General features: G+C 37.3%; 1 protein-coding gene across 3 annotated transcripts in view; it reads right to left on the bottom strand.

The window, feature by feature from the left end:
* Positions 1-27,901, bottom strand: part of BRAF (B-Raf proto-oncogene, serine/threonine kinase) — a 109,743-nt gene that overhangs the window by 35,664 nt on the left and 46,178 nt on the right. For 2 of the 3 annotated variants that reach the window (XM_084785217.1, XM_084785216.1), the window contains exons 3-12: positions 24,365-24,628; positions 23,500-23,603; positions 22,251-22,353; positions 18,086-18,234; positions 16,998-17,114; positions 10,756-10,915; positions 6,304-6,339; positions 5,947-5,983; positions 2,599-2,735; positions 1,367-1,484 (exon numbers count right to left, since the gene is read on the bottom strand). In XM_084785217.1, the coding sequence (XP_084641343.1) occupies positions 1,367-1,484; positions 2,599-2,735; positions 5,947-5,983; positions 6,304-6,339; positions 10,756-10,915; positions 16,998-17,114; positions 18,086-18,234; positions 22,251-22,353; positions 23,500-23,603; positions 24,365-24,628 (1,225 nt within the window). The remainder of the gene's footprint in view (positions 1-1,366; positions 1,485-2,598; positions 2,736-5,946; positions 5,984-6,303; positions 6,340-10,755; positions 10,916-16,997; positions 17,115-18,085; positions 18,235-22,250; positions 22,354-23,499; positions 23,604-24,364; positions 24,629-27,901) is intronic. The other variant, XM_084785218.1, reaches the window with a different exon arrangement.

The following is a 27,901-nucleotide window of genomic DNA, read 5'->3' as shown; positions in this document are numbered from 1 at the left end:
ATGACTTACAACACATACGAAATAATAAGTCTGTAAGAGATTCTGATAGCAGTTTTATACTGTTAAATGTATTTTTATGAAGATCATTAATATGAAGGTATTGTTGCTTCAAACAACTTTTATTAGACACCTTTCCAAATCAATGTAGGTTCCTTATGTAGTTTTGACTCTTATATAACCATACATAGATGTGTTAATAGAACCTCCCACTAGTGAGTACTCAAATTTACTTTCATTTTTCATTATTACTCTACCTCTGGTGAGTATACTTTCCCAAATAGCAACCTGTCACTGCTGTCTAATTACCTGCTTAGGCTCAGTGTACCCACTGCCAAACTTACATATTTCCCCACTAGCAAGAGGGAATAAGCAGGATTATAAATCACAGCCTACACATGATCAACTAAAAAGAAAATCTAGGTTCATTAAGAAGGTAAGTCATGATTTCTACCTTTTGAATTTGTAATTCTTAGAATTCTTAGGCCAACACTTTTTATATTTATTTGTGATTTGTAATATCCATAAAATTATCAAAAGAAACACTTCTAAAATAAAAATAAGCTACCTTTGCGACTCAGAGCTTGACGGTCTTCATCTTTATGAATCACTACTGTGACGTTCTAACATCAGCTACTATGAGGTCAGTTTTTATGTTCCCTCACTTCTGTTCGAAGTCTATGGAAGACTTCTGCACTTGAAGAAAGACATTTAATGATGTAAACTGAATACTTTAACTTCATATTTGTTTTTGAGACAATCTCTCGTCACTTAAGTTGGCCTTGAACTTTCAACATCGATAAGGATGCCCTCGAACTATTAATTCTCATACTTATACCTCCTAAGTCCTGGGAACACAGGAGCGTGTTATTATGTCTGTTCCCCCGGCCCCAACCCTAAAATAGGCTTCTCTGTATAGCCCTGTCTGTTTTGAACTTGCTCTGTGGACCAGGCTAGCCTTCAACTTAGAGATTTGCCTGCCTCTGCCTATTGAGTGCTGGGATTAAACGTGTGCACTGCCACTGCCCAGCCTGATGGGTTATTTTTTTAAAGATTTATTTATTTATTATTATGTATACAGTGCTCTGCCTGCATGTACACTTGCAGGCCAGAAGAGGGAGTCAGATCACATTACAGATGGTTGTGAGCCACCACATGGTTGCTGGAAATTGAACTCAGGACCTTTGGAGGAGTGGCCAGTGCTCTTAATCTCCAAGCCATCTTTCCAGCCCCTGATGGGATATTTTTAAATTCTTAGTATGTGCCACGACACTCAGCTTTGGTTTGGTTTTTTAGAATAAAAGTTCTTTAAAAAACAAAGACAAAAATATATCCTACTTGCACCAATGGCACTATATTACATACATACCATGCCACTTTCCCTTGTAGACAGTTCCAAATGACCCAGATCCAATTCTTTGTCCCACTGTAATCTGTCCATCGGGAATCTCCCAATCATCACTTGAATCTCGTCTACCAAGCGTTTTCTCGAAAAATATAGTGCAAAAGTCAAGCCAAGCCAAACAAAAGAGGAAAAACTTTATATTTCATGCTAAATATTTGAGCTGCCTGACAGGAAGTTAGGAAAAGAACAAGATCTTCTTAAAAGAAAGAAAGAAAGGAAGAAAGAAAGAAAGAAAGAAAGAAAGACAAAATACCCATGTTGAAGGAGCAATAGTTATAATCATGACACAAAATACAAAATAAGTCAATGAGGATGGAAAAATTACTCAAAACCAGAAATACAGAAATAACTGGGGCTGGAGAGATGTTTTAGAAGTGATGGGCAGTGGCTGCTCTTGCAGAGGACCCAGGCTGGGGTCCCACACCAACGTGGCGGCCCACCACCATCCGTAACTCTACTTCCAAGGGATCCATTGTACTTCCTGGCCTCCTTCACCACTGGGTATGGACATGTTATACTTATACATGCAGTCGAGCACCCATATACACAAAATAATAAAATGCTAATTAAAAAATTGGAATAAAAATAATTTATTATGTGTAGAAATATATATTGCTATTTTAAAAATAAAAATAAAATGGCTTTTTAACTATTTGGTTGCCTAGAGAGTCAAGATAACAACTATATATTTGTGGCTAGTTTTGCCTTCAAGTTTTTAAAAATTTAAGTTAACATGAATAATTGTTGGTGCTAGATTTCCTTATAAAACTTAACTGATTTTGGTCATCAAAGAAAGAAAGTGAGAGAGAGAAAGGAAGAAAAAGAGAGAGAAAGGAAGGAAGGAAGGAAGGAAGGAAGAAAGAAAGAAAGAAAGAAAGAAAGAAAGAGAAAACAGCATACTAGTTACTTTGGTAAGGTAAAGTAGCAGAAAATTAATTTTTGAATATAGAATTCTGAAATAGCTTTTAGAACAAATACGCCTAATTATGCTTTCTAAATACTTAATCTCATTCTCCTTACTTTAGAAAACAGAACATCATTATTCCCCTTTCAAAATGGCCTCAAAAACCAGAGCAAAAATCAGTTTTGTGTGAATATACTTTATGCAAAAAAACTATTAATACAGCTCAAGTACATCTAAATGGTGCAATTAAATTTGGCCATGATTATAGGAAAAGCATATTACATATCCTTACCATTCGATTTCTGTCTTCTGAGGACGATGATGATTTCCTTTCCCGCTGAGGTCCTGGAGATTTCTGTAAGGCTTTCACGTTAGTGAGTGAGCCAGGCAATGAGGCAGGCGGGGTGGCGGACAAGCCTGTGGTTGATCCTAAGTTAGAGAGAGGGGAAATGATCTACATTAAGAAGGAGCAAGTATGTTCACTTAACAGGGGCAGAAAATGGGGAGATCAAGATTTACTTTAAAATGCAGTGTATGTTTAAATACTGGCCTGTTACAAAGGGTAGGCCAAAAGATGTAATATTTGTGTTTAGTATTGTAATTTCTTTTAGTTTTTTTTTTGTGTGTGTTTGTGTGTCAATTTAAAGATCCTTAAGTTAGATAATAATAAACAAGTCTAGAAAAACACAATCTCTAAACCAAGGCAGAATTCCTAAAATTTACCCCCAAGTTCCTGTGCCTTTGATAAAAAATTAAATATTGAAACCAATGCACAGGCCTGGTGCCACACACCTTTAACCCTAGCACTTGGCAGGCAGAGGCAGGTAGATCTGTGTGAGTCTGAGGCCAGCCTGGGCTACAGAGAGAGTTCCAGGACAGCCAGAGTCACATAACACAGAGACCCTGTCTCAAACAAACAAACAAACAAACAAACACTAACAAAACAAAAACCAAACAACAAAATCAATGCAAAAGCCTACAAAACAATATTTTGTATTATTTCAGTAGCCTCACTATCTCAAAAACATGTAAAATTCAGAAATGAAACATTTTTAATGGCCTTACTGTTAAAATATTTCTCTTATATTAGCCCTAAATTTATATAAGATATCAAACTATGTTGGGCAGTGCCAGTGCATCCTAGAGTTTTTTCTATTAAGTATAGATTGTTACCTTTATTGAAAAGTTAATATAAAAAGCTAAGTAGACTTTCTTTTTTTAAAACAAATATTTACTTATTTTATATGCATTGCTGTTTTGCCTGCATGTATATCTGTGTGAGGAGTCAGAATTCCTGGGCTAGAGTTATACACAGTGGTGAGCTGCTATATTGGTGTTGGGAACTGAACCTAAGGCCTTTGGAGGAGCTCTTAACTGTTGAGCCATTTCTCCAGCCCCACTAAGTGCGTTTTCAAGACTTTCTGAAAAAACTTGTTATTATAAAGGTGAGCAAGTAAGTCTACGGCATCTCAACCATATTTCAGATATATATGAATATTTTACAAGCCAAGTGAGCCTTATAAGTGGAGTCAGCTAGCCTTAGCAAAAATGCAACTTTTCTGATATGTAAACTTCCAGTTAGTTAGCAGAAAGAAAGAACAAAAAAATTACTAATATTACAAAATCTCAAAAAACTAGGGAAAGTCTCATAAAAAGTCCTTCACCTAAAGCCTGCAGTGATTCCTTCCTGCCTCTGCTTCCCCGGTGCTGAGGCTACAGATGGGAGCCACTGTGCTCAGCATAAGATCCGTGTCATAGGGGTGTCCATTTACATTTTTATTTTCTTAAACAACATTAACATTACTTAACCAAAGCTATCATCTGTTAATGGACTAAAGTAAAAAGAATCCTGCCCATGTCCCCCAGAAATTAAGAAATTATCAAGACCAAGCAGGAATAAGACAACACTAAGCAAGATGGAAATCCCAACTCACATTGTTTTTGCTTTTAAATTTATAATAGGCAGCATACAGAAAGCTTGCAGTAGTGAGTATGTGTGAAAAGCACATTCAGAGCATTCCAGCCAGGCCAAGCAGAAATTTCGTACTTAAAACTCTCACACTTACAAACACACGCTGTGAGGTGAGGCACAAACAGAATCTGTATTTTATATTTAGTTTGCTTGGGTGAAAACAAGAAAGAAGAGCCCAACTACCTCTGAACACTGGGCCAGGCTCAAAATCAAACACTATTTCACTGGGGACAGAATGTAGGAGGGGGCTGGGAGTCCGGGATTGGTATTTCCGAAGACAGCGCATCAGCTGGTTCAAGGGGGCTGTTAGAAGAGAAAGAGAGGGGCAGGCAGACACAGGAAGACAGACACACAGAAGAAATGAAAGAAGTCATGGGGAATAAATTAGATGCACTGAAGCCTGCTTTACAAAATAATTCTGGATGTTAAAAAAAAATCTGCTTATATTTTCACAAAAACCCCAATGAATTTTTTAGAAAGTGACTCATAACAAGGATAAGAAATGCCACTTGATGTTAGGTACTAAGCAGGCTGTTTACTACTGAGTTAACTGTGATGCTAACATGATGGAAACATTTAAATGCTGGATGTATTTGGCAAAATTATCAGCAGCCACAGCTACTAAGACATATGAAAGTCAAACTGGCAGCAACATTAATTGGCAGGCTCACAGCATAACAAACAACAAAAATTCCTGAATAACCATGTGATACAGTTAATATTAAGTACAATTCAGGCTTGATATTTGGTATCTTCACAGGGGTATGTGGTTTACAGTGTTTATTAGAATAAAATAGAGTCTGGGCTTGGACCTATTTGAAGAAGCCAGCTCTAGGCATGATGTGCAGTTTAGGCAGCTGAGAAGGCAAGCACAGAAGAGCTCTTGCAAGAAAATGTCAGGACAGTCTCAAATGCCCTCTCTTAGGAAACATATGGAATACATTATTACAGAGTTCTCCTGCTTTGATTTTCATTGAGTCACGCTATGTAGACTAGGCTAGCCTCAAACTCATGCCCCTCCTGCTTCAGCTGGAAGCACAGGTATGTGCTATCATACTTGGCTCAGAACATTTTCTTAAACAATATTATCTTTACTAGAGGAAAGGCTAGATGGAAATTCTGTAAAAAGTCTTAATATAACCTCTCATTTGGATATAATTTTTTAACATACCACTAAGGGAGTAAGTGAATTTTTCCATTATGGGTCCATTCCATGATATAAACGTGTATTTCAAATAGGTCCAGAAAGTTGACAGGAAATGTTTCATAAAGTCTAACAAATTGAAGAGATGTGGCAGGCAATCTCAAAGAATGATTTAATGTGATTCTAAGCTCTATCTTTGGTGTAGGTACAAAGAAATTTAGGGACTTCAGCTTTGGAGGCAGCAGAAATTAAAAGTGGATGAAACAGCTAAGGATCTCTGCTCAGTAGGCGGTACATGAAGACGCTCTTTATGTCTTCTCATTTTCTCTACTTGTTATGGATAATTTTAAATTCTGCTACCAGCAAACGATTACTATAAAAACAAAACAAAAACCCATTTGGCTTTCTCTGCCCATTTTTCTCTGTGTCTGTTTCATGAAAAAGCAACCATAAAAGGAACAAGCAGCAAAGCAATTGCATTTTTGCCTGAAAAAACAAAACAAAACTCTAAAATCACTACTTACCTCCATCACTACGAAACCCCTGGTCTCTAATCAAATCCTACAAACAAACGGTAAAGCATGTTTATTCAAAGCACACAGTAAAAAATGTATCACAATAAATTTTCACTATGCATTAGCAGAAGGGTTAATTCAAAACAATACCTGTCTTATAATTATGTCACAAAACAAAGACTATTAAATTAGCTAGTGTACATGACAAACAGTATAAAGTCTGAAGCATGTGACAACCTAGACCTACGTGAAAGGATTATTAGTCCTGATCTAATGCTGAAATCCATTTCAGCCCACTCAGTGGCTTCGTCAATCCTTAAAGAAAACTCTACTGGCACATATTAAGAGCCATAAAAATGTCCATACCCTTTGGTCCTGTAATTCCACTTCTGGGAATTTTTCCTAAGGAAATAATTCAGAAGAAAAAAAATGATATGCACAAAGATGTTTAGTGCAGCATTATCCATCATACCAAAAAAATCAGAAATAATTATTTCCCTATGATCGGCATTTTGACACTTTATGGTTATGGTGTATCAATTTAATGAAGTTGTATGCAGTTACCAAACAATTATGAAACTTAAAACATGAAACCTATTTACATATAATAAAAATGTAAAATGAAAGTTATACTGAATACTATCATAAAAACGTGGATGTACAAGAAACATTAAAAACGAAGGCAGATCAAAATAGCTCAAATAAGGATTTTGTTTAAATTGGTCTCCATTGTTGACAACAGAGCTTTTACAGTAGTGCTGGTAGTAGTGGGAATTCTATATGCCATGAAATTTAGATCCTAGTCTGCAGAACCTGGATTAGTTTACTCAGTTTAACCTAAGAGTGAGGTACTGAATGGCCCCAAATGTCTCTAAAAAGGTTAGCTGCAAATAGGCACCATTTTGCTTATTGATTAAAGAATGAATTCTTTACGGTTACATTTCTACCATGTTCAGTGTATTATATAAAACCTTTAACACATAAAAACCTTGGTGGTTTCACCAACTTTCTGTGGTTTTGAGAGCTTACAAACCCATTGTGAGATGTGGAGATATGAAAAATAGTAACAGTTTAAAAGAGAGCTAGATCAGTTTGTTGCTAATTTACTATCATTTAAAAGTGGTAGTATTGACAAGACTTTTATTTATACACATTAAGACTAAGATGATTTAGCAATCCCGATACTGGGTTTCCTTCCAGCTTCTAGATCTGTGAGAATTGGTAACCATGGCGCAAAAGAACTGACACTAGGACTTGGCACTGGTGAAGCAACTGAAGAGATCTGAGGCGGGGCTGTGAGGAACAGACAGGCATGTGGAAAAGCAAAGGACTTTCTAGAAGAAGGATCCATGGGTGAAAGGTTATATCCCTTTATTTTACTATCCTAGCTCTGAAACTCCTCATACCTATAGACTGGCCAAATGTGGCTTTCTCCACTCTTAGAGACTACCGCCAGTCCCAATTATACTTTCCAATTTCGTGCGTGTTTTTAATGCTCCCTGTTGATCATTCTACTTGATCTAGTTTAAATAGGATACTCTAGCATTCTAAAATGATTTCAACTGTTTCCCAGTCTCTTCTTGTCCCTTGTCTCTCACCCCTATGACTCAGCATCACAGAAGAAACAAACAAAGAAATTCTGGTAATACCTTTGTCATCTATGGACCCCTGTACAGTAGCACCAGCTGTGATTTCTAAGTTCATCCATTCTCCTCTTTCTCCTTCTCTCTCCAGGGTGTCATGTGTCACAGGCTAGCCTCCAACTCCTGATCCTCTAGTGTCTTTAGCTCTCAGTGACAAGACTAAAGTGCATACTGCAATGACTGGTTGGCTTCTATGAACTTTTTTCAGTATGTGATAGTTTGAATAAGAATGGGCCCCATAGCCAGGCTCGGTGGCTCACACTTGTAATCCCAGCACTCAGGGAGGCAGAGGCAGGTGGATCTGTGAGTTCAAGGCCAGCCTCGTCTACAAAGAAAATTCCAGGACAGCCAGAGCTACACAGAGAAACTGTCTTGAAAATTTATATTAGCCACAGTGTTAAGATATTTGCCCAATATCATGCAGTGTATAAAGAGCTATATCTCTACCTTTAGCTTGTTGTAGCCCCTGCAAAGCATCATTTTCAAGTTCTCTACTTACTATCTCTAACCTCACTCTTTTCATTAGCTTTTTTCTCTCCAGTTACAAAATGTGCTGAAAATTTGGTTTAAAAACCACTATTACTCAAGTTTGCACTAAGCTTCAGTTCTTTTGTCATGCCTATATAACCGATAATCAGTTTCCTCTCCTGCCTCCTCCTAGTCTACTTGCCAGCCTCTGCCCCACGGTATTTAATTGTTAAAAACAAAACTCATTTTAGTCCTTATCTCATTTGAATATGAGTGGTAAGTGGCATCCTCTATCAGCAGTTTTGAAGCCCACTTGCTTGGTCTCTGCAGTACACTTGCAAAGAGCTCATGAAGAGAGCTAACAGAAAAATAACGGCATCTGCTACAATGTTAAGAGTTACCAGTTGTGGTTTCTGTTTCCTTCAGGGATGCATTTTCTACTCTTTACAATTTTATATACTCTTCAAGTAACATAATTAATGGCCATGGGTTTGGCTGACACAAACACACTAGTTTTCTTCAAGCCATATTTCCATTTGAGGTCACAATACTCCCATAGATATTCTAAAGTCACTTGGGTAAAAGCAAAAATTATCATTTTTCTACAGGTATCTATAGACCCTGCCCAGGTCTATAGCCAAGTATCTGTATGCCAGAAAGCCAACTGCTCTTCTTCTCTTTAACCTTTCTCCTCTGCTGATATAGAGTGGCTAAGTACAAGAAAAGAGAGCCAGGCTTACACAGATTAACTCCATTTCAGTCATTTATTAGCTATGTGATCATGGGTTGGTTTCTTGACTCTATAAACTGAGTATCTTCTGAATAAGATAAAGATGATAAATTTCTCATGAAGCACGGCCAAGGAAACATATCTGAATACCACAGTCTTCACTCCCTCAACACATTCTCTCTCTTGCCACTACTGCTACTTGAGCTCAAACATTTACAGTATCCTCTTGGAAAGCAAACCCCACACTGCTGACGGTTCTGCCCTTATACATGCTATCCATTTGATCGATCTTCCAGACCAGCTCCCAAGAGTATTCTGAAACACTGAGATGACATATCATGCTCAAAATGTGTGTTCAGTCAGACGTGTTTTACCAGCCCACTTACAAAAGATAGTAAGGTAGGGAGCAAGTTCAAGACTGCTTTGGGCTATATTGTAAGTTGTAGCTCTCTCCCAATGTGTTTTAGAACTCCTACCTCTATATTAGAGTAATATAAGAATCAGTCAATACCAACACTTCCTACTTTCACTTTCCACCATTTTCAGCCTTCTCCTGAAAGCCTATGATATCAATAAATAATTCCTTCCATGTAAAGACAACTCCACAATCTTGTACATACTATTTCCTTAACAAATACCTCTTAAAATAACTCCTTATACAGTGTACTTAATAAATACCTTCATCTTTTACAAAGCGGCTTTAACATCATCTCTTCTCTGCTAAATATTCCTACACCCAAGCAGACAGAGTTATAACAGCCCTTCTGTGAACTAACATATATTTTGGTGATGATTTGTATATCTGATTCATGCACTAAACTGCAACATCACAGAGGGGAAAAATGGTGTATTTTTAATTCATCCTAAATCCCTAGGTGCTGAGCCTAGAGTTAGAGGTCTTTTTTCTCAGATAATAAGAAGTGACTGAGCATGAATAAAAATGTTGTCATTAAAAGCTTTCAAACAAGGGAACAGATAAGTGTTATAAACGACTGTCTTGGTGAGAGCGCCAGGATGGAAATGAATAAAGAAAAATTAATAGGAGGAAAAAGTGCAGTAAGTTGTTCGAATGAAGAAATATGGAATCAAATGGTGGTATCAATAAGTCAGAATAATCTGAGTCGTGAAAAAAAATAAAAGAGTATGATATAAAGTGATTCTTCAAATAGCCAAGGCCAAGGAGCCAGAAGGACAGTCACAAGCAGAGAAAAAGGGAAATCGTTTCAAAAGTCGTTTGTTTTCAAATAAAGACGAAGGTTACAAGCTTGAACACAGCTAACCTACAATATGGTTTGACTCCTTATTTTCCAAGCTCCTTCCTCCCATCTCTCTCTCCCCCACTTCTCTTTTCCTGTGTATGCAGGTCTACATAGAGAAAGGCCACTTAAATGAACTTATTCTCTAAAATAAGGGGGGGATTTAATAAAAAGTAGAAAGTCTGATTTTATAATCTGTTACTTGTGATTTTTTTTTGGTATTTAAATTAAAATATATAATAAAGTATTTAAAAAGTTCATAATTTAAGTTATAGTTCCAACTATAAGATTTTAAATATAAACATAGAACTGTTTTTGTTGGTTGTAATGCCAAACTCATGACAGATCAAATATAAAAATTTGTGTCATTTTTATAACACATAAATTGCATAAAAATCTTAGATGATTCATAAATTCCCTCAAGGGCTTCTATTAATTCTTATATTCAAATTCTTAAATTTAAATTAAAATAAAATCATTTTAACTTAAACTTTTACAGAGACAGTATCATAGAAAAAATGAAATTTAACTGTAACTTGGCAATAGAGAAGTACTTAATATAATCAGAGAAGATGATAAACTTTTTGGATCTATAACTTATGAGCCTAGCATTAAAATGATAAATGAACAGTGGCATTTACTTCCAATCTATATGAAATGTATAACAGAAAACCAAAGAAACACACTTGAATAGTTTAGTTCTAGCAATGCTAGTACTTACATCAATATTGACAGGTTCAATTGTGTTTATGTGAACATTGGGAGCTGAGGAGGACCGGTCTCGTTGCCCAAACTGATTTCGATGATCTTCATCTGCTGGTCGGAAGGGCTGTGGAATTGGAATGGATTTTGAAGGAGATGGACTGGTGAGGATTTGGGACCTGGAAAGACCAAGTCATTGGGAAGATAAGATTTGGAGCAATTATGTTAATAATAATACTTAAAATGAAAGTTACAAGATTTTGTGTAAAAAATGATAAGCTTTAAAGAAACAAAATTCCAGTAGTAATGGCTTTACAAAAGCATTAGTTTAAAAAACATACCTACAACCAGTACTGCCAATACCAGTGATAAGAGCAATCGTTCTGATCCAGAAAACTCCAGAGGAGTCTACAAATGGCTAGAAATTACCTGTGGTTAATCAGTAGAAGAGGCCCTTATCCTTTAAAATTATAAATAGAAATAAATGCTCCAGGTAAAGGCGAGCTCAATAAAATATGCTTTGTTTCTTATATACCATTCCTCATAATCTGATGTTACTCAAATGAAAATTTGAAGGAAATAGTTATGAAATTACAAATAATTTTGAGAATATACCTGTATATTTCAGGAGCCCCAAGTTATAACTGCTGCTCAATGCCAGTGTTGAATGAAATTTCTATCATATCAAAAGGTCATCTCCAAAATTTCAGAAGATAATCTGTATGGTGCCAGTTATCTTTTCTTTTTCAAAAATTTTTATGTCTAATTATTAACACCAGAAACAAGCAAACAAGAAAAGGACCATATAATATTAAACACTGAAGCAAATATTTAAAACAACTAAAAAATTTTGGTGTGTGGTTGCCGGGTGCACATGGAAGCCAGAGACTGGTGCCAGGTGCCTTCCGCTCTACCTTACTTTTTGAGACACAGTCTTCTCACTGAACCTAGAATTTACAATTGGTTAGACTGGCTGGCCAGCAAATTCCAAAAATCATCTTGTCTCTGTTTTCCCAGCACTGGGGTCACAGGTCTCAGACAGTCACAACCCAACTTTTTAAAAAAATTTATTTTCTGTATATGAATGTTCTATCTGCATGTACACATGCATGATAGAAGAGGGCATCAGTTCATATTATAGATGGTTTCTGGGAATTGAACTCAGGTCCTCTGGAAAAGCAGCCAGTGCTCTTAACCTCTGAGCCATCTCTCCAGCCCCACAGCCCAATTTTTTAAGAGGCAATGGGGACCCAAACTCAAACCCTCAAGTTTGTACGATAAGCACTGAGCTACTGTACCATCTTTCCAACCCCTAAGATTATTTTGATTGTAATACTCTAACAGGTTACAGAATGCCTTTTAAATTTATTATTACTATTCTTGTTATTATTTTGCTATAGATAATAGAATCTGATTGCTGGCCTCGTGAACCTGTCATGAAGAACACTGGAAGTCTGAGGCTAGACTGTGAACCCCTATAAAGATTGTAGACCATTCAGAAAAGCTCCTCGGGAGCAGGGCAGTGATTACTATTACTACTTGGAAGAAGATACAGTAAGGATCAGACTGAGCCTCCGCTGGCCGTGAATGGCCCAACACAGACCGAGTTCTTTGCACATACTGGTCACCATTTTACCCCACATTATAAAAACTAACCAGCACCATTTAATCGTTATTAGACTAGAAAGACAAGGTTGAGATAACAAAAAGACAGTCAAGAAAGGAAACTATAAAAGAACAGTAAGGAGACAAAACAGGAGGGGCCAGTGGACAAAAAGGTTCTTGCTAGTTAAGCCTGGTGACCTGGCATTGTTCCCTGGGGGCCAGTTGGTGGAGGGAGACCTTACTCCCCAAAGCTGTCTTTTGACTTCCACACATGTGCCTTGGCATGTGCATGGGCATACACACATATTAAATAAATATAATAAAAAATTAATAAAAAAGTACTAGAAATTGGTAGAGTAAAAATTTGGGGAGCAAAACTCAAGAGTAACAAAAAGCCTCTAAATAAAGCACGTCCTCAGAATCTAAAGCACATAATCATAAGATAAGGATAAGGAAAGAAGTTTGTGTTAAAAAGCTGTCTTTTCTCTTGCTTTATAAAGCTAAGTACAGTCTTTGCTAAGGAAATTTCAAACAGCTATTTGTTAGTAAGTATTGAGAAGCGCAAACTGTTAATGCTACTTAGTCTTAGGACAATAGTGCCCTCTAATTCAGGACTAAACACTGGGAAAGCCTGAATTAACCAGACCTGTGAGAATGGCCTAGTTAATATAGTATGTGACCTAGCACAGGTGGAAAGGCAATACATTATTCCTGAAACTTACTGAGTAAGGACTATGACAGAAATATGTGCTGGATAACAAACCAGAACTCTGTTATAAAGGACAGTGATCAGAAGCAAGGAGAGTCAAACCCTGCACTCACTGTGGTAAAAGACGAGGGCCTGTTAAGCAAAGCCAATGTGACGGACTCTTTCCATTTGGAAGGAGAAAGTATGTCTTGGTTTAAAGCTAACTTTTCTAGCCTTTAAGGCAAGTACATGATAACTGTAGACAATATTTTATTCTTACACCCACCTGTACAACATTTTAATTCAATGCTTAACTACAACAATCCTCTAATTATAATTTGGCTTCTCATTAATATCTTCTCAAAGAAGCTGGGGGCCATGCAGCACAAGTCTGTATTAGGTGACAGGTATACTCTTATTTAGTCTGTTCTGATTCTGCTTAATATAAACCAGTATATTCCTAATTCTCATCATTTTAGAAAACTGATAAAACTGCATTTGTGTACTGTAGAATCTTTCCTTGAAACAAGGTAATGTATACCTAACCTATCTATGAAGGGCCTTGGATACCATCTAATTGGCTTTCTCCCAGTGGTATATAATTGTACTGGTCCTCCCACAAACCTTTTTAATTCTAATACTCTAGAAAATTGCTAATAGTTTAGACTTCAGTTTTTGGTTAAACTATTTACAGTTTTTTTTTTTAAAGCAAAGTGACTGTTTGTGCTCAGTAATAGACAAAAAGGAGGTAGTGATCTCTTTGTGGTCTATGCTGGCCAATGCATTAACTTTTCAGAATTCCTTGGTATGCCCATACTTGTTTCAGGACTGTTATATTTATCAGCACTAATAACAAATGCCATATCATGATATTGAACATAATTGCTATGATGCTATTTTTGGTTGTCAACTTGACTACATCTGGAATTAACTAAAGCTCAAATGGCTGGGCACACTATGAGGGACTTTTTTTCTCAATTAAACCATTTGAAGTGGGAAGACCTAATCTAATCTGGATCGTTGAGGCAGAAAGATCCACCTCTAATCCAGATTTTCTGAGGTAGGGATCCATCTTTAATCTGGGCCACACCTTCTGCTGGCAGCCTAAATAAAAGAACACAGAAGAAAGAAGCTTGCTCTTGCTAGCAAGTCCACGCCTTCACTGGCATTAGAGCCCACTTCTTCAGGATTCTGGTGAACACTGAAGATCACAGGAATAGTCAGCCTCCTAGGCTGAACTATTACTTGACTGTTGGACCTTCCGTTAGCAGACAGCCATTGTTGCTCTAGCTACACACACTTTCTCTCTCTGTCTCTGCCTCTAAGTTCAGTAGATAAGTTCTGTTCTCTAGAGAACACTGGCTTCTATCTTTATAAAAGTTATTTTACACGGTGACACAAAAGCATTAGGAAATTAACTTGTAGAGAAGTATGTACTTTAAGATGAGAATCCATTTCACTCTAGTTAAGGAAAAATACATGTGGCAGAGGCAAATGGTTTCTGAATTGTAAAACAGCATTCCTTCACTAGGAGACAAACTGTATTGTTACTACTATGACCCTTTAGAGAGACCAAGCTAATTTTATTATATTCTGCAACTCAGCTCACAGAACTGGGACCTGCCATTAGAAAAGTACCACAGGTCTATAGATTCTGTTAGGAGGAACTGCCACAGCCAAAGGATTAATTAGCTTAATTAAAGTCCCAAACAACATTTTGATTTGATCATCTAAAAAACATACAACTAAATGGCAGAGCCAACATAAACAACTTATAATCTGACAACACTAAATAAGGAGCATTTCCTAGAGATAAAAAGATAATATATTATTTAAAATAAAATCTTTTTTATATCTAGAATTTATTTTGTGTGTGTGTGTGTGTGTGTGTGTGTGTGTGTGTGTGTGTGTGTTTACAGGTGTGCAAATGCCATGATGCACAGAAGGAGGCAAGAGAACCAATTTTCTGGAGTTAGTTCTCTTCCTAACTATTTTTGAGGGATGGTCTCTTGTTACTGCTAATGCTGTGTAGACTTCTGCTGATGTTCTTGCTTCTATCTCTCATCCTGTTGTAGGAGTGCTAGGATTACAGATGTATCACATTTGGCCTTTGTCAAATTTCATAGCCCTATGGCAAGCACTTTTAGTGACTGAGCCATCTCAATTGTGTGTGCGTGGAAGAATGTGCTATGTTATGTGTTAGGTCAGAACAAAGAGGGTAGCGGTCTCTATTACTTTTTGTCTTATTTGAGGAAGGGTCTCTCCTTCATCCTGGAAATCAAATCTTTTCAACTAGATTGCAAGCCAGCCAGTCCCAGCAATCCTCCTGTCTCTAACCCTCTTAGTGCTAGCATTACAGGTGTGCATGGGACCATGCCTAGGCTGTTATGGGGGTGATAGGAACTTTATCCTTCTTTCCTGCAGAGCTTAACTGCTGAGCCAACTCTCTAGCCTCCCTCCCTACACTGTGTGTCTCGGACTGTCCTCACACCTCCTGAGGATGACCCTGAACTTCTGATTCCCCTTCTTCTATGTCCCAAGTGCTGGGAACAAATTCAGGGCTGTGTGTGCTAGACAAATACTCTGCTGACTGAGCTACACATCTAATCTTCAATTTATTTCAGAGATGAGGTCTCTCTTTAGCCCAGGATGAGCTCAAATTCATTGCAATCCTCCTGCCTCAGCCTCCCAAATGCTGAGATTATAGAAATGAGCCATCATTCCTAGAGAAAAAAAATTTTTTTTGATAAATTTTTAACCTGTGAAACCTCAGGAAGGCTGGCTTCATAAAAATTGAAGATCTGCTAAAAGTACCAACTTATTGTTATCATTCTTAAAGGTATGAGTGTAAAGAAATAAGGGCCGGCCAAATGGCTGTATGTGTGGTTGTCAGGAAAGGCTGATTCCTGGTTCTACAGTGGAAGGAGAGAAAAGACTCCAGAAAGTTGTTCCCTGACGTCTACACATGCACCACAGCATATCATACCTGCACAAACACCTACACAGTACTGCTCAGACAGTAAGTAAATAAATGAATGTTTTTAAAGTCTAAAGAAATAACATATTGTGAAGAATAGGAAAAGGTAATGTTAAGACAAATACCTGTCCATTAAATATTTCTGAAATATTCTAGGTCAGAATCCATCAATCTCTCAGTCTCTCTGTCTCTGTAACAGACCTGGCTGTAAAGACTAGTTCAAAGTACATGTCCATTAAACTTTCTTGAGTACATTCTATCTTCTTGCATTCTATAAATATAAATTATTTATGTTCTTATTACAAAGTCAAATATACTCTATTATGATTTATACTTTAAAAAAAATTGTCAGGCATGGTAGCGCATGTCTTTATTCCCAGCATTTAGGAGGCAGAGGGCAGTAGATCACTGAGTTCAAAGCCAGCCTGGTCTACAAGGCGAGTCTAGGACAGCCAAGGTTACACAGGCCAGCCTAGTCTACAAAGTAAAGTCCAAGACGGGTAGGGCCTCACAGAGAAATTCTGTCCTTAAGAGAAAAACAAACAAACAAACAAACAAACAAAGAAACAAAGCAAAAAACAAAATACAAAGGCTGGTCATAAGAATTTTATGTGTTTTTTTTTCACAGTTGATCTTAAAATATAGCCTACACTAGCTTTAATGCCATTAATTGATGACTCTGTGTGTGTGCATGTTATTTTTTGAGACAATAACTCACTGTGTAGACCAAGTCAGCCTCCAACTCACAGAGATCCGCCTGCTTCTGCCTCCCGACTGCTGGGATTAAAGAAGTGAGCCACCATACCAGGCTTTTAATCCCATTCTGTACCAAATGCATGTAAATGCTTGAATGCTGTGATAAAATACATTATTGGAGAAAAATATGTATAATTTAACAGTTCTAGTGTTGGAAAGGTTTACAATTACCTAAAAGATCCAAAGGAAGACAGTTCAAATAGCATGTCATTAAACAGCAGGAATAACATCATACCCAATAGAGTCTGAGGGGGGTGCAGAAGGGGATCCCGATGTCAGGGCAGTCTCTGCTAAGGAGGCCTCCTCCTGTGGTACTGGGTGATGCCCAAAGAACTTGGAGACAAACAGCAAACTGTGAGGCAAAAACAAAACAAAACAAAACAAACCTAACTTGTGCAAAACCCAGAAGCTTCAATATACAAGAACACAGAGGTAATGAGAAAATATGAAATCAAGTTTTACTTTCAGAAAGGACTGTTAAAACCCAATTAAGTGTATCTTTGTCTACAGGTTTCTTTTTAAAAAATTATATTATACTTTTAAGGGCACACTCAGATCTAAAACTAATTGTTCTTTTCAGTCAACTTCTATATATTACAGGGGGGAAAATCAGGCTTGCTGTTTTAAAAATTAGAAGAAAAATATCTAGCACTAAGTTAGATTATCCTTTTTATATCTTCTAAGATGGATTCACTGTGTAGCCCAGGCTGGCCTTGAACTCGCAAAGATCCATCTGTCTCTGCCCCCCAAGTAGGTGCTAAGTTAGATATGACATCATGATTTATTTTAAGTCAAACTCCATTTCAGCAGCAGCAAAAGATTACAATAGACTGCATCAAATTTATTAGGCATACTACAGAATAAAGGAAAAAAATTTAGAAAGAAAGAAAATTGTGTGTAATTATTCTTTTAAATAAAGGGAAGTGCTAATGGTGAACTAGAGAGACAAGTGTGAGGTGAAGAGTGTGGGAAGACTACCAACATTAAACAGATCACAGAATCAGACTCATTGTCCAAAACTACAATAGTCAACTTAATTCAAACACTATTCTATATCCAGCCCCAAACTATATAAAAGTGATTTCTAAGGACTAGTAGGTGTTACATAAACATGTTACTAGCATGAAACATAAGCTTTATGTGCAGCAGACCCAGTGCTCATTTGTCTGAGAGAGGAGTTGCCTGTAGTATTTGTTACTTTTACAATTCTGTAACAACTGCATTGGGCAGAACATCCCTCATGATTTTCAATGTATACTAATTTTATATTATGAAAATTTAACTATAAAGTAGAAGCAAAGAGGTTCTTTGTGGATTACTTACTCAAGTTGGTCATAATTAACACACATCAGTGGAACCTCTGTACTACAACGCTGGTGAAACTTATAACCACAGGTTTGACAGCGGAAACCCTGGAAAAGCAGCTTTCGACAAAAGTCACAAAATGCTAGGGTGAAAAAAGTTTTCCGTACCTGCAAAGTCAAAAATCATAAAGGGTTTCAATTACTTGCAAGAATCCTTTTCATAAGCCAACATATTACATTCACTTTCTTACTTAAAATAACAATTTAATATATTTATATCATAAAAAGTGACACACCAAAACACAAGTGGTGTGTTACCATGGGTATTGAAATCCTATCTCATCCTAACTCAGAAATCAAGACGGCACAAAAATAAAAGAATTGAGCCTGATATGTTAGCTAATCCCTAGTGGTCAGTCAACAAGCAACATTTACAGAGACTCATACATGAAATTCTCAAAAAATTAAAAAAATCTGAATTAAAAGGAATAGCTAATTTTAAGCTTAACAACATAAAAAGGTACAAGTAGAAAATGGAGCGATAGAGGCAAAGGAAGGAAAAGCAAAGTTATCTTTTAGTTACTATACAAGAGGGAAGCAAAGTAAATGGATGCTAGTGCTGACAGCACAAGAAACAAAGACTTATTTAAACTCTCATAGGTATCAAACAGAACAACAAGATGGAAGAGAGGATGGGGAGAAGGCAAATGAGCTATTCCTAACAGTAGATGATGTCTAAGGTTGATAAAGCAAGAAATCGTGGCTAACAGATATCTAGTAATATGAAAATAATTACCCAAGAGCTTAACAGAAACTATTAAAAATTATCAATGGCTTCATGAAATCTACACTGTAATTTTATTAAGGTGTAGTGGGGATTATTTTATCTGACCAAAGAATTACGAACTCAATTGTTTGTAACACAAGATATATTATTATTGAATTCAGCAACTTCTTTTTTGGTTTTGTGGGATAGGGCTTCTCTGTATAGTCCTGGTTGTCCTGCAACTCACTCGGGAGACCAGGTAGCCTCAAATTCACAGACATCAGCCTGCCTCTGCCTCCCAAGTGCTGGTAGTAAAGATGTGCGCTAGCACCACCCGACACATTCAGCAACTTCTTAGAGTTTAGCTCTGAAATGTGGATAATAGGGAAGGAAACTTCTCCCCTCAAACTTTAACATATTGTTTAGACACCTCTAGAAGAATGTCTGATGTGGACTTATTTTTAGTTTATGCTTTCAGATGAACTTCTTTCTTCATATAACAGAATAAATAAATATTCAAAATTCTTTAAAAAAATTATCAGTGACTTTTGGTTACTACATGGATTAAAGAAACTACACTGTACTAAGGGAACCCTTTGTTCCCAAAGGGAGAAATTATATAAAAATGTGTATATAGTGTAGTAAATAAGAGGCAGAACTCACAGCTCTCTACCTGCTTCTGCCTCCTGGTCTGAGATTACAGAGCTGCCTGACTGTAACAGAACTCTTAACAATGGCTACTTCAGAATACTGATAGCAAGGATGACTTCATTCTTTGCTGTGTATTTTCTTTAAAAAAAAAAATTTATTTATTATTATGTATACAGTGTTCTGCCTGCATGTACACCTGCAGGCCAGAAGAGGGCATTAGGTTTTTACCATAGAATGTTGAGAGCCACCATGTGATTGCTGAGAATTGAACTCAGGACCTTTGGAAGAACAGCCAGTGCTCTTAACCACTAAGCCATCTCTTCAGCCCCTTTGTTGTGTATTTTCAATCATCTTGGTTTTCATTTTTTAAAAACCCCAAAGTAATAAGTGTATTTTTATTACAATCCAATATATACTTGAACTTATATAGCAGTATTTAGATCAAGTATAACTTAGAATTTTACACCCTTTATTACATATAAATGCTTTTTATGATATATTTAATGTAACTCCAAATTACATCTCCCTTTCAGTTTAAATGGTCTTGAACTTTCAAGCAGACTCCTGTTTCTGCCTTCCAGGTGTGAAAAGCACATCTGCTCTGAAACTTTCTTTTATTTTTTGGAGATAGGGCCTTACTGTGTAGACCAGGCTGTCCTTCAATTCCCAGTCATTTGCCTGACACTGCTTCCCAGTGCTAGGATTGAGGTTGTGTGCCAGAATACCAAGTTTAAAGTTCTATTTTCTTTTCTTTTCTCTTTCCTACCCTTTCCTTTTTGGGTTTTGTTTGTTTGTTTGTTTGTTTGTTTTTTAAGACAGGGTTTCTCTATGTAGCCTTTGCTCTCCTGGATTCTTTGTAGACCAGGCTGGCCATGAACTCACAGTGATCCACCTGCCTCTGCCTCCCGAGTGCTGGAATTACAGGTATGAGCCATTGTACCTGGCTCGAAGTTCTATTTTCAAAAAATATTTATTTAATAAAGTTACTGAAAATTATAGTCTGGCAAATAATCCATTCTGGCCTTTCAAGAACCTTTACATAGAAGGATCTGCTTTCTTCAGTTTCCCCATTACTTGAGAAAGCATGTGAAAAAAGCAAATGCTTGTTTCTAGCTTTTCTCCTTTTCCATTTGCCTGTGATTATACAGAAAGGAAAAATACATCCTTTGATATTTAATTGCCAAGCAAAGCATCTTTAGTACTGCAACAAACAAACACATCTGACTTTTTGCCAACCACTCAAATCAATCTCACAGACAACGTGTCGTTTAATGAAGGCTGAATGTCCTTCACCTGCCTACCTAGTGCTTTCTTGCTGCCACTCGTGTGTATCTACTGTTTTACACACACTCATACGTATACACATATGTTGGGGGTGGAGGAAAGGATGGGAATAGAGAAAAGAGCGGAACATGCGAAGGGTAAAGACAGTGGTATGATTTCAGATGGGTTTCACACAAGCCATGTCTGAAAGATACCTTTGTGAATAAAGATGAACCAAGAAAGATCTATTATTTCTTCTGGGTCATAGCTTATGCTCAGTCTGAAATAGCATCTAAGCCTATCTAAAGATATGTGGCAAGTTAGGGAGTGCGATGTGCAGTTAAGAGGCTACTACACACTGGTGACAAGCTTAAGGTAGGTTTCACCAAATGCAAAAAACACAAGAAAAAGTCTCAAAGAGAGTTTAATCCTCAACTACTCTAACTTCCCATCCATTACCTTATTTTTCAGAAACAGTATGTGTGTCAAAATATAGGGAGTCTAACTCTGCACATAATATTCTATAAAAATAAAAATTTATATTTCTATTAATAGAGGAAAGATATCAGATTTTTACACTAGGCAATCATTCCAAGTAGAAAGCTACATATACTGAAACAGAACAATGCTCACAATCCTATAAATTTAGAAGAAAAAAAAAAAAGAATATCACACAGTATGACTCCAGTTTTCACTTTAAAAAGAGAGAGGAATGGAAAAGCAATGAAGAGAAAAAACAGGTAAACTGTGCTTACTGCCATGCATTTGTGTACACAGAAAACTACAATTTCCTATTCATCTATACAAATGATGACTTTTACAAAAATCTTACTTTACTAGATAGATTTTTACATCATACTAATTTTTCTTCTTCTTCTTTTTTTTGTTTTATTTGCATTTTTTGAGACAAGATTTTTCGGAGAAGAACTGGCTGTCCTGGAACTTAACTATGTAGACCAGGCTAGCCTTGAATTCACAGAGAACCACCTGTCTCTGCCCCCCGAGTGCAGGGATTAAAGTCATGTGGCACTAGTGCTGGACTTATTTGTTGTTCTTTTAAGAGATACAGTACATGTTTTTTAAATTATATAGAAAGAATTAACAAAACTTTTTAGATACAAGATTTTAAAGAACAGAACTTAGGAAAATTATCAATCATATTATCTGTTTTACATATTCCCTAAAAAAAAAAAAAAAAAAGAAAGAAAGAAATAAAAAAGAAAAAAAAAAAAAAAAGAAAGAAAGAAAAGGAAAAAAAACAACCATTCAATAAACTGACCACTGGGTATGGTGGCACAGACTTCAGCACTCGGGAAGAAGAGGCAAGTTTGCTACTGTTATGAACTGTACTGTAAATAAATGCCTGTGAGTTTGAGGCCAGCCTGGTCTACAGAGTGAATATCAGGACAGCCAAGGCTACACAGAGAAACCCTGTCTCGAAAAACCAAAAACAGAAAAAGAAACTGACCATTTTGACAACTCATAAATAAGAAAAGGTACATACAAAGTTGTGTGTTGTGAGCGGGACGTTCTCTAGTACTTCTACGTGCAGCTCCTCCCCAGTGAGCCAGGAAATATCCGTGTCCCAGCCAATTGGCTTCTTCTCTCTGAAAAAAATGCAGGCAAAAACCTTTCTTGATTATCGTACCCCAAAATATATATAAACATCATGCTAAGATATGAAAATAGTTACAGAACAGCTAACACTAAGGTTTGGCTCCCTGTTTTCATATTAGAAATTTAAGTGTTAATTTTTAAGTTTAACTTTAATAAACTACTATTCTTAGATGAAGAGCAGTATCAGTATATTCACTCTAAGTTGGTCCTGAAAAACCGACAACAGTCAAAACCGAATTGCTACTAGGGTTTAAAAAACAAACCACGAACCAACAAAAGCCACAAATATGGTCTTACCTACCAACAGAAAAAAAGAGCATTCAAGGTACAATATGCCTCAAGATGTAGATTAAAATATAACTATCTTGGAACAATATTACTTTATGGAAAAATGCTTCAATGTAAGCCATAGATCTTGGTAGACTTTTTGTGGAACTGTGAGCTTGTACTTAAGCAGGAGGACTGAAGGAATGCACACTGTCTACACAAATCACATCCTAATGCAGTGCTTCTGGATCTACCTAATGCTGTGCTGCGACCCTTTAACATAGTTTCTTATATTGTGGTTATCCCCACAATGAAATTATTTTCATTGCTACTGATAACTGTAATTTTGCTACTCTTATGAACTGCACTGTAAACAAACACGTTTGTGTTTTCCAGTGCTCTTAGGCAACCCCTGTGAAAGGCTAATTCGACCCCAGGTTGAGAGCTGCTGTTCTAATGGTTCACAAATTATAGAAACTATAAATTCTAATAAAGGAATAAACAGTACAACCACACACATTATCAATGGCCTCTTAAGATTTCTTTAAGAGTGGTATTAGTACAATATTTTAAAGTTGATATTCTAAATCTTTTAGTAAAACATATTTTCTCTCTCTGTCTCTCTTTTTAATGTGTAGTTGTTTTCCCTGCATGTAAGCCTATGTACCTCATGCATGCCTGAGGAGACATAATAGCGATAAATCTCCTAGAACAACGTATAGATGGGCTAGGAGCTGCCATGTGGGTACTGGGAATTGAACCCAGGTCCTCTAAAAAAGCAGCCAATGTTAACGGTCCCTGCATTATTTTTCCATTCCCTAGATTTGGATAAAGACTACAAAACAGGGCTGGAGACATACAAACCATACCCATCCTGAATTCTGTAGACAGCACAGCACTCTGGGATGAGGCCTCTCATCATCAGTGCCTTCTTCAAACTGTCTCGGACTGTAACACCACATCGGGCGGGTACCTACAATATAAATGCATGTAAGAGGTAAAGAGAAGGAGGCTTTCTTTCAAATCATTTCTTTCTTTCTTTCTTTCTTTTTTCCTTCGAGACAGGGTTCTGTGTAGCCTTGGCTGTCCTGGACCACGCTGGCCTCAAACTCACATCTATCCACCTGCCTCTGCCTCTTGAATGTTGGGGATTAAAGGTGTGTGCTAACACACCCAGCTTTCTGACTCTTTTTTTTTTAATTTATTATTATGTATACAGTGCTCTGCCTGCATGTACACCTGCCCGCCAGAAGAGGGCACCAGATCCACTATAGATGGCTGTGAGCCACCATGTGGTTGCTGGGAATTGAACTCAGGACCTTTGGAAGAGCAGTCAGTGCTCTTAAGCTCTCACCCACCTCTCCAGCTCCTCTTGACTAACTCTTAACTGGTGCTTATATTTAAATGCCAATGAAGTCTGACAGGTTGTCAGGAACGGTGACATCACAGCTTTTGAGAGGCAGATCTCTGTTAGTTAGAGACCAGCCTGGGTCAACTTAGTTATAGGCCAGCCAAGCCTACAAGTGAAATCATGTCTCAAAAAACAAACAAACAAACAAACAAACAAACACTAATTAAAAAGAGATCTGCTAACTATGTAGACTTGACACAAAACAATTCTGTCTTTCCTATCCTTGTTTAAAATGGATGAGTCCATTTGCATGGCTCTCAATATGCCATGATAATGTTTAACACAAGAAAAAAGCAAAACAATGGCAATAAACAGTGACTCACCACGGTCCTCTGTTTGTTGGGCAGGAAGACTCTAACGATAGGTTTTTGTGGTGACTTGGGGTTGTTTCGTGATACATCTGTGGGAGTTTGAAAAACTGAAAGAGATGAAGGTAGCACTGAAAGGCTAGAAGAAGAGGAGGATGTAACGGTGTCCATTGATGCAGAGCTAGAAACAGAAAAATCAGTTCCGTTCCCCAGGGATTCCAATAGCTGTTGCTCTCTTTGCTGGAGGGCATCTAGCTTGCTGGTGTACTCTTCATAGGCCTATAAAATAAAGAAGACTCACATTGCATCTGGACTTTGCTCTGACATTCACAAAAGAAAATATCAATATGAATTCAGTCTTTGAATACAACTTTATAATTTAAGACAGGGTTTTAAGCTATAAGTTACAACGTAATATGAAAATACTACAAGTATTCTCACTTTTAAATGGAAAAAAGTATCTATTATAGGACATTTAGTTTATTATGTTGGCTGGATGGTGGTGGCGCACGCCTTTAATCCCAACACTTGGGAGCCAGAGGCAGGTGGATAGCTGTGAGTTTGAGGCCAGCCTGGTCTACAAAATCGAGTCCAGGACAGTCAAGGCTACATAGAGAAACCCTGTCTCAAAAAAACAAAAACAAAAAAAACCATGGTATTTCCCAACTTTCTGGCCAAAGAGTATTTTACTTTCCAAATCACAAGTTTAGCATAAGACAAAATATGTAATAATACATTGCATCAAGGATAGGTAGGTGTCTCTTCCTCTATCTAATTTTATTTTTCAGAAAAGTTGTAGGCATACCAAGTCTCATAGACTTTGGTAGCAAACAATAATTGCTATACTTATTTGAAATGGATGATTCCATTTGTATGAATCTGAATATGCATATTTGCATACATGTGAGCGCGCGCACACACACACACACACACACACACACACACACACACACACACACATAGAGAGAGGGAGGGAGGATGTAAAGGGAGAGGTTATTAGAGATAAATGTTAAAATTCAAGAGTGAGTTACATAGTGCCAGATTACTGTCTCACTGTCAACAACAGAACCTCGGTGAGGCTTAGAGATTTGTAGTTACTATCTTCTTTCTGAAATAACTATAGTTATTAGTTAAAATAGTCTATTCTTTTAAAACAATACTTTCTCATTATGGATTCCTTCCCCCCAAGAGAATATCTTTTTATTAATTATTTGGAAATTTCATACAATGTACCCCAGTAATACTTGCTTTCTATTCTTCCCAGGTCCACCCCCTCCTACCCTTTCCACCATCATCACTACCCCACCAAAAAATGAAAAAGAAAAAGAAAAAGAAAGAAAAAAAAAACTCCAACTTCAATTTGTGTTGCTCATATATGAAGTATGGGTACACTCCCAGTGGCCAGCCCCTTAAAGAAAACTGAGTCTTCCCCACACCCCTGAGAGAAGCCATCAACTGTGAAGAGCTACACTTCAGCATCCTTATCACAGATCTTAAGGACTCTCTTCCATAGTTTCCTGTCTGGATTTATATTTTTGCTGGGGGTGGGGGTTTGTCACAGGAGCCTTCAATGTCCCTGATTTTCAGTTATGAGTCTGCAGTTATTGATACCACTGCAAAAGAAGCTTCCCTGTCCACAGCACCAGTGACAGCATGGACACTGGACTTTCACATGGTCTCCAGCAACAGCAACATGGACCATGGACTTTCACACTGCCTCTGATGGCAGCAAGGACCAAGGACATCATTCCGGGATCCTGCAGCAGCCGTGATCACGGACATCAACATTCTCTCTGGTGGGATTCTCAACTATCTCTTTTCCCAACAAATGGTGCTTAGCAAGTGAGAACTTGATACCCTACAACCACAGGAAACTCTGGGCCATTATCAGTATATCCCATTTGACAAAAGCTATGAAGTCAAATGACCTATCATATTAAATACCAAGTTCTAAAGGAACAGAATGCTGCTGAAAGTAAAAGGTAGAACTAATTAGAATGTAACTGTGCACAGTTCTTTCAGACAGTAGAAACCCCTTCAGCCCAGAGCAATTTAGCCCTACTGCATCTCTACCATGCCAAACGATGCAGTACCACAAACATTTATGAAAGTCTATAAGAACGATTCAAAGATTTTACTATGGCATGTCCCTTTTCTCGGCAGTTTTCTGGGCTAGAAAGATGGCTCAGCAGGGAAAAGAGCTAGCTGAGTAAGCCTGAAGACTTGAGTCTGATCCCTAGAACCCACAATAAAAGGAAAGAAGCAACTCCTCAAAGCTGCCTTCTGACATCCACATGCATGTGCACGCTCCTGTCACATGAGTGCATCATAACACAATACCCTAAGTAAAAATTTTAAATGATTATTGGGTTATAAAGAAACTGGTGAATGTAATTTTACTTGTGTATTATGCATAGGAATTTGCATTCCTGGGCTGGAGAGATGGCTCAGTGGTTAAGAGCTCTGGCTGCTCTTCCAGAGGTGCTGAGTTCAATTCCCAACAACCACATGGTGGCTCACAGCCATCTGTAATGGAATCTGATCCCCTCTTCTGCTGTCCATGAAAACAGAGCACTCACATACACAAAATAAGTAAATATTTAAAAAAGAAATTCCATTCCTGCTAACTGGCAATAGTGTAGAATGAGATGGGGCTTAGAGGGGAAGGCAGTTACATGAATGGGCGGAAAATAAAAAGGAAGAGAGACCTGTGTCCAGAAGAATGGGGGGCATATATTCCTAAACTGAATGCTAGGTAATATGTAAGAAACTGCAAGAAGTTGGTATAAATCTGTAGAATTTAAATGAGGAACAGGTACACAAGAAAACAGTAAGATTGAGGAAATGGGCAAGGGATCAGATTGTAGAATGTTTAGGCCATGCTAGGAAATTGGAATTTCATAAGCATATAGGAATTATCTAAGGTAGGGGAGAATAAAAGAGCAATTTCATTTCAATAAAGGGCACAGCACTCTGATATACTGTATTCATATCTTACCGAACAACTTTCGAAAGGAGAAAATATAATACAAGTACTGAGGTAAGGAGCCTAAATGCTAAGAAAAAACTCCTCTTTTACCATTTGCTAGTTGCCCAATCCTGGTCCAGAACTGTCACAAACAGAACAGACCATTACCATCAAATCAGTTCGAATCTGTCGGAGCTGAAATTCTGTTTAGCTCTCATATCCAGTGGCTAATTAGTAAGGGTGCCTTTCTCAATGTTTCGTTTATTAAGTCCTTAGTTACTCAATAAACACTTATTGTTCATCTCTATACTGCCACTGATTATGTGCAGACGACAAAACCAGACAAGACTGACGATTCTTACCCTTGAAGGTTACATACATGCTATCTGGGAGACACATTCTTTCTTACATAGATCCAATAGTCGTATTTACTGAAGTCTAGGCAAGCATGTTTATTATATGAAGTAAGCCTTATAAAAAAAGGGATGAATGGAGACAATGAAGTTTTCAAATGCTCTTTCCTTATCAAAGTATTAATGTTAAAAATTTGAAAATATACCTACTCCATCATAGACTATAAAGTA

Source organism: Acomys minous (assembly GCF_964271855.1).
Source record: "Acomys minous genome assembly, chromosome: 6".
NCBI lineage: Eukaryota > Metazoa > Chordata > Mammalia > Rodentia > Muridae > Acomys > Acomys minous.
Note: the sequence above shows the minus strand (reverse complement) of the source record. Positions and strands in the feature narration are given on the sequence as shown.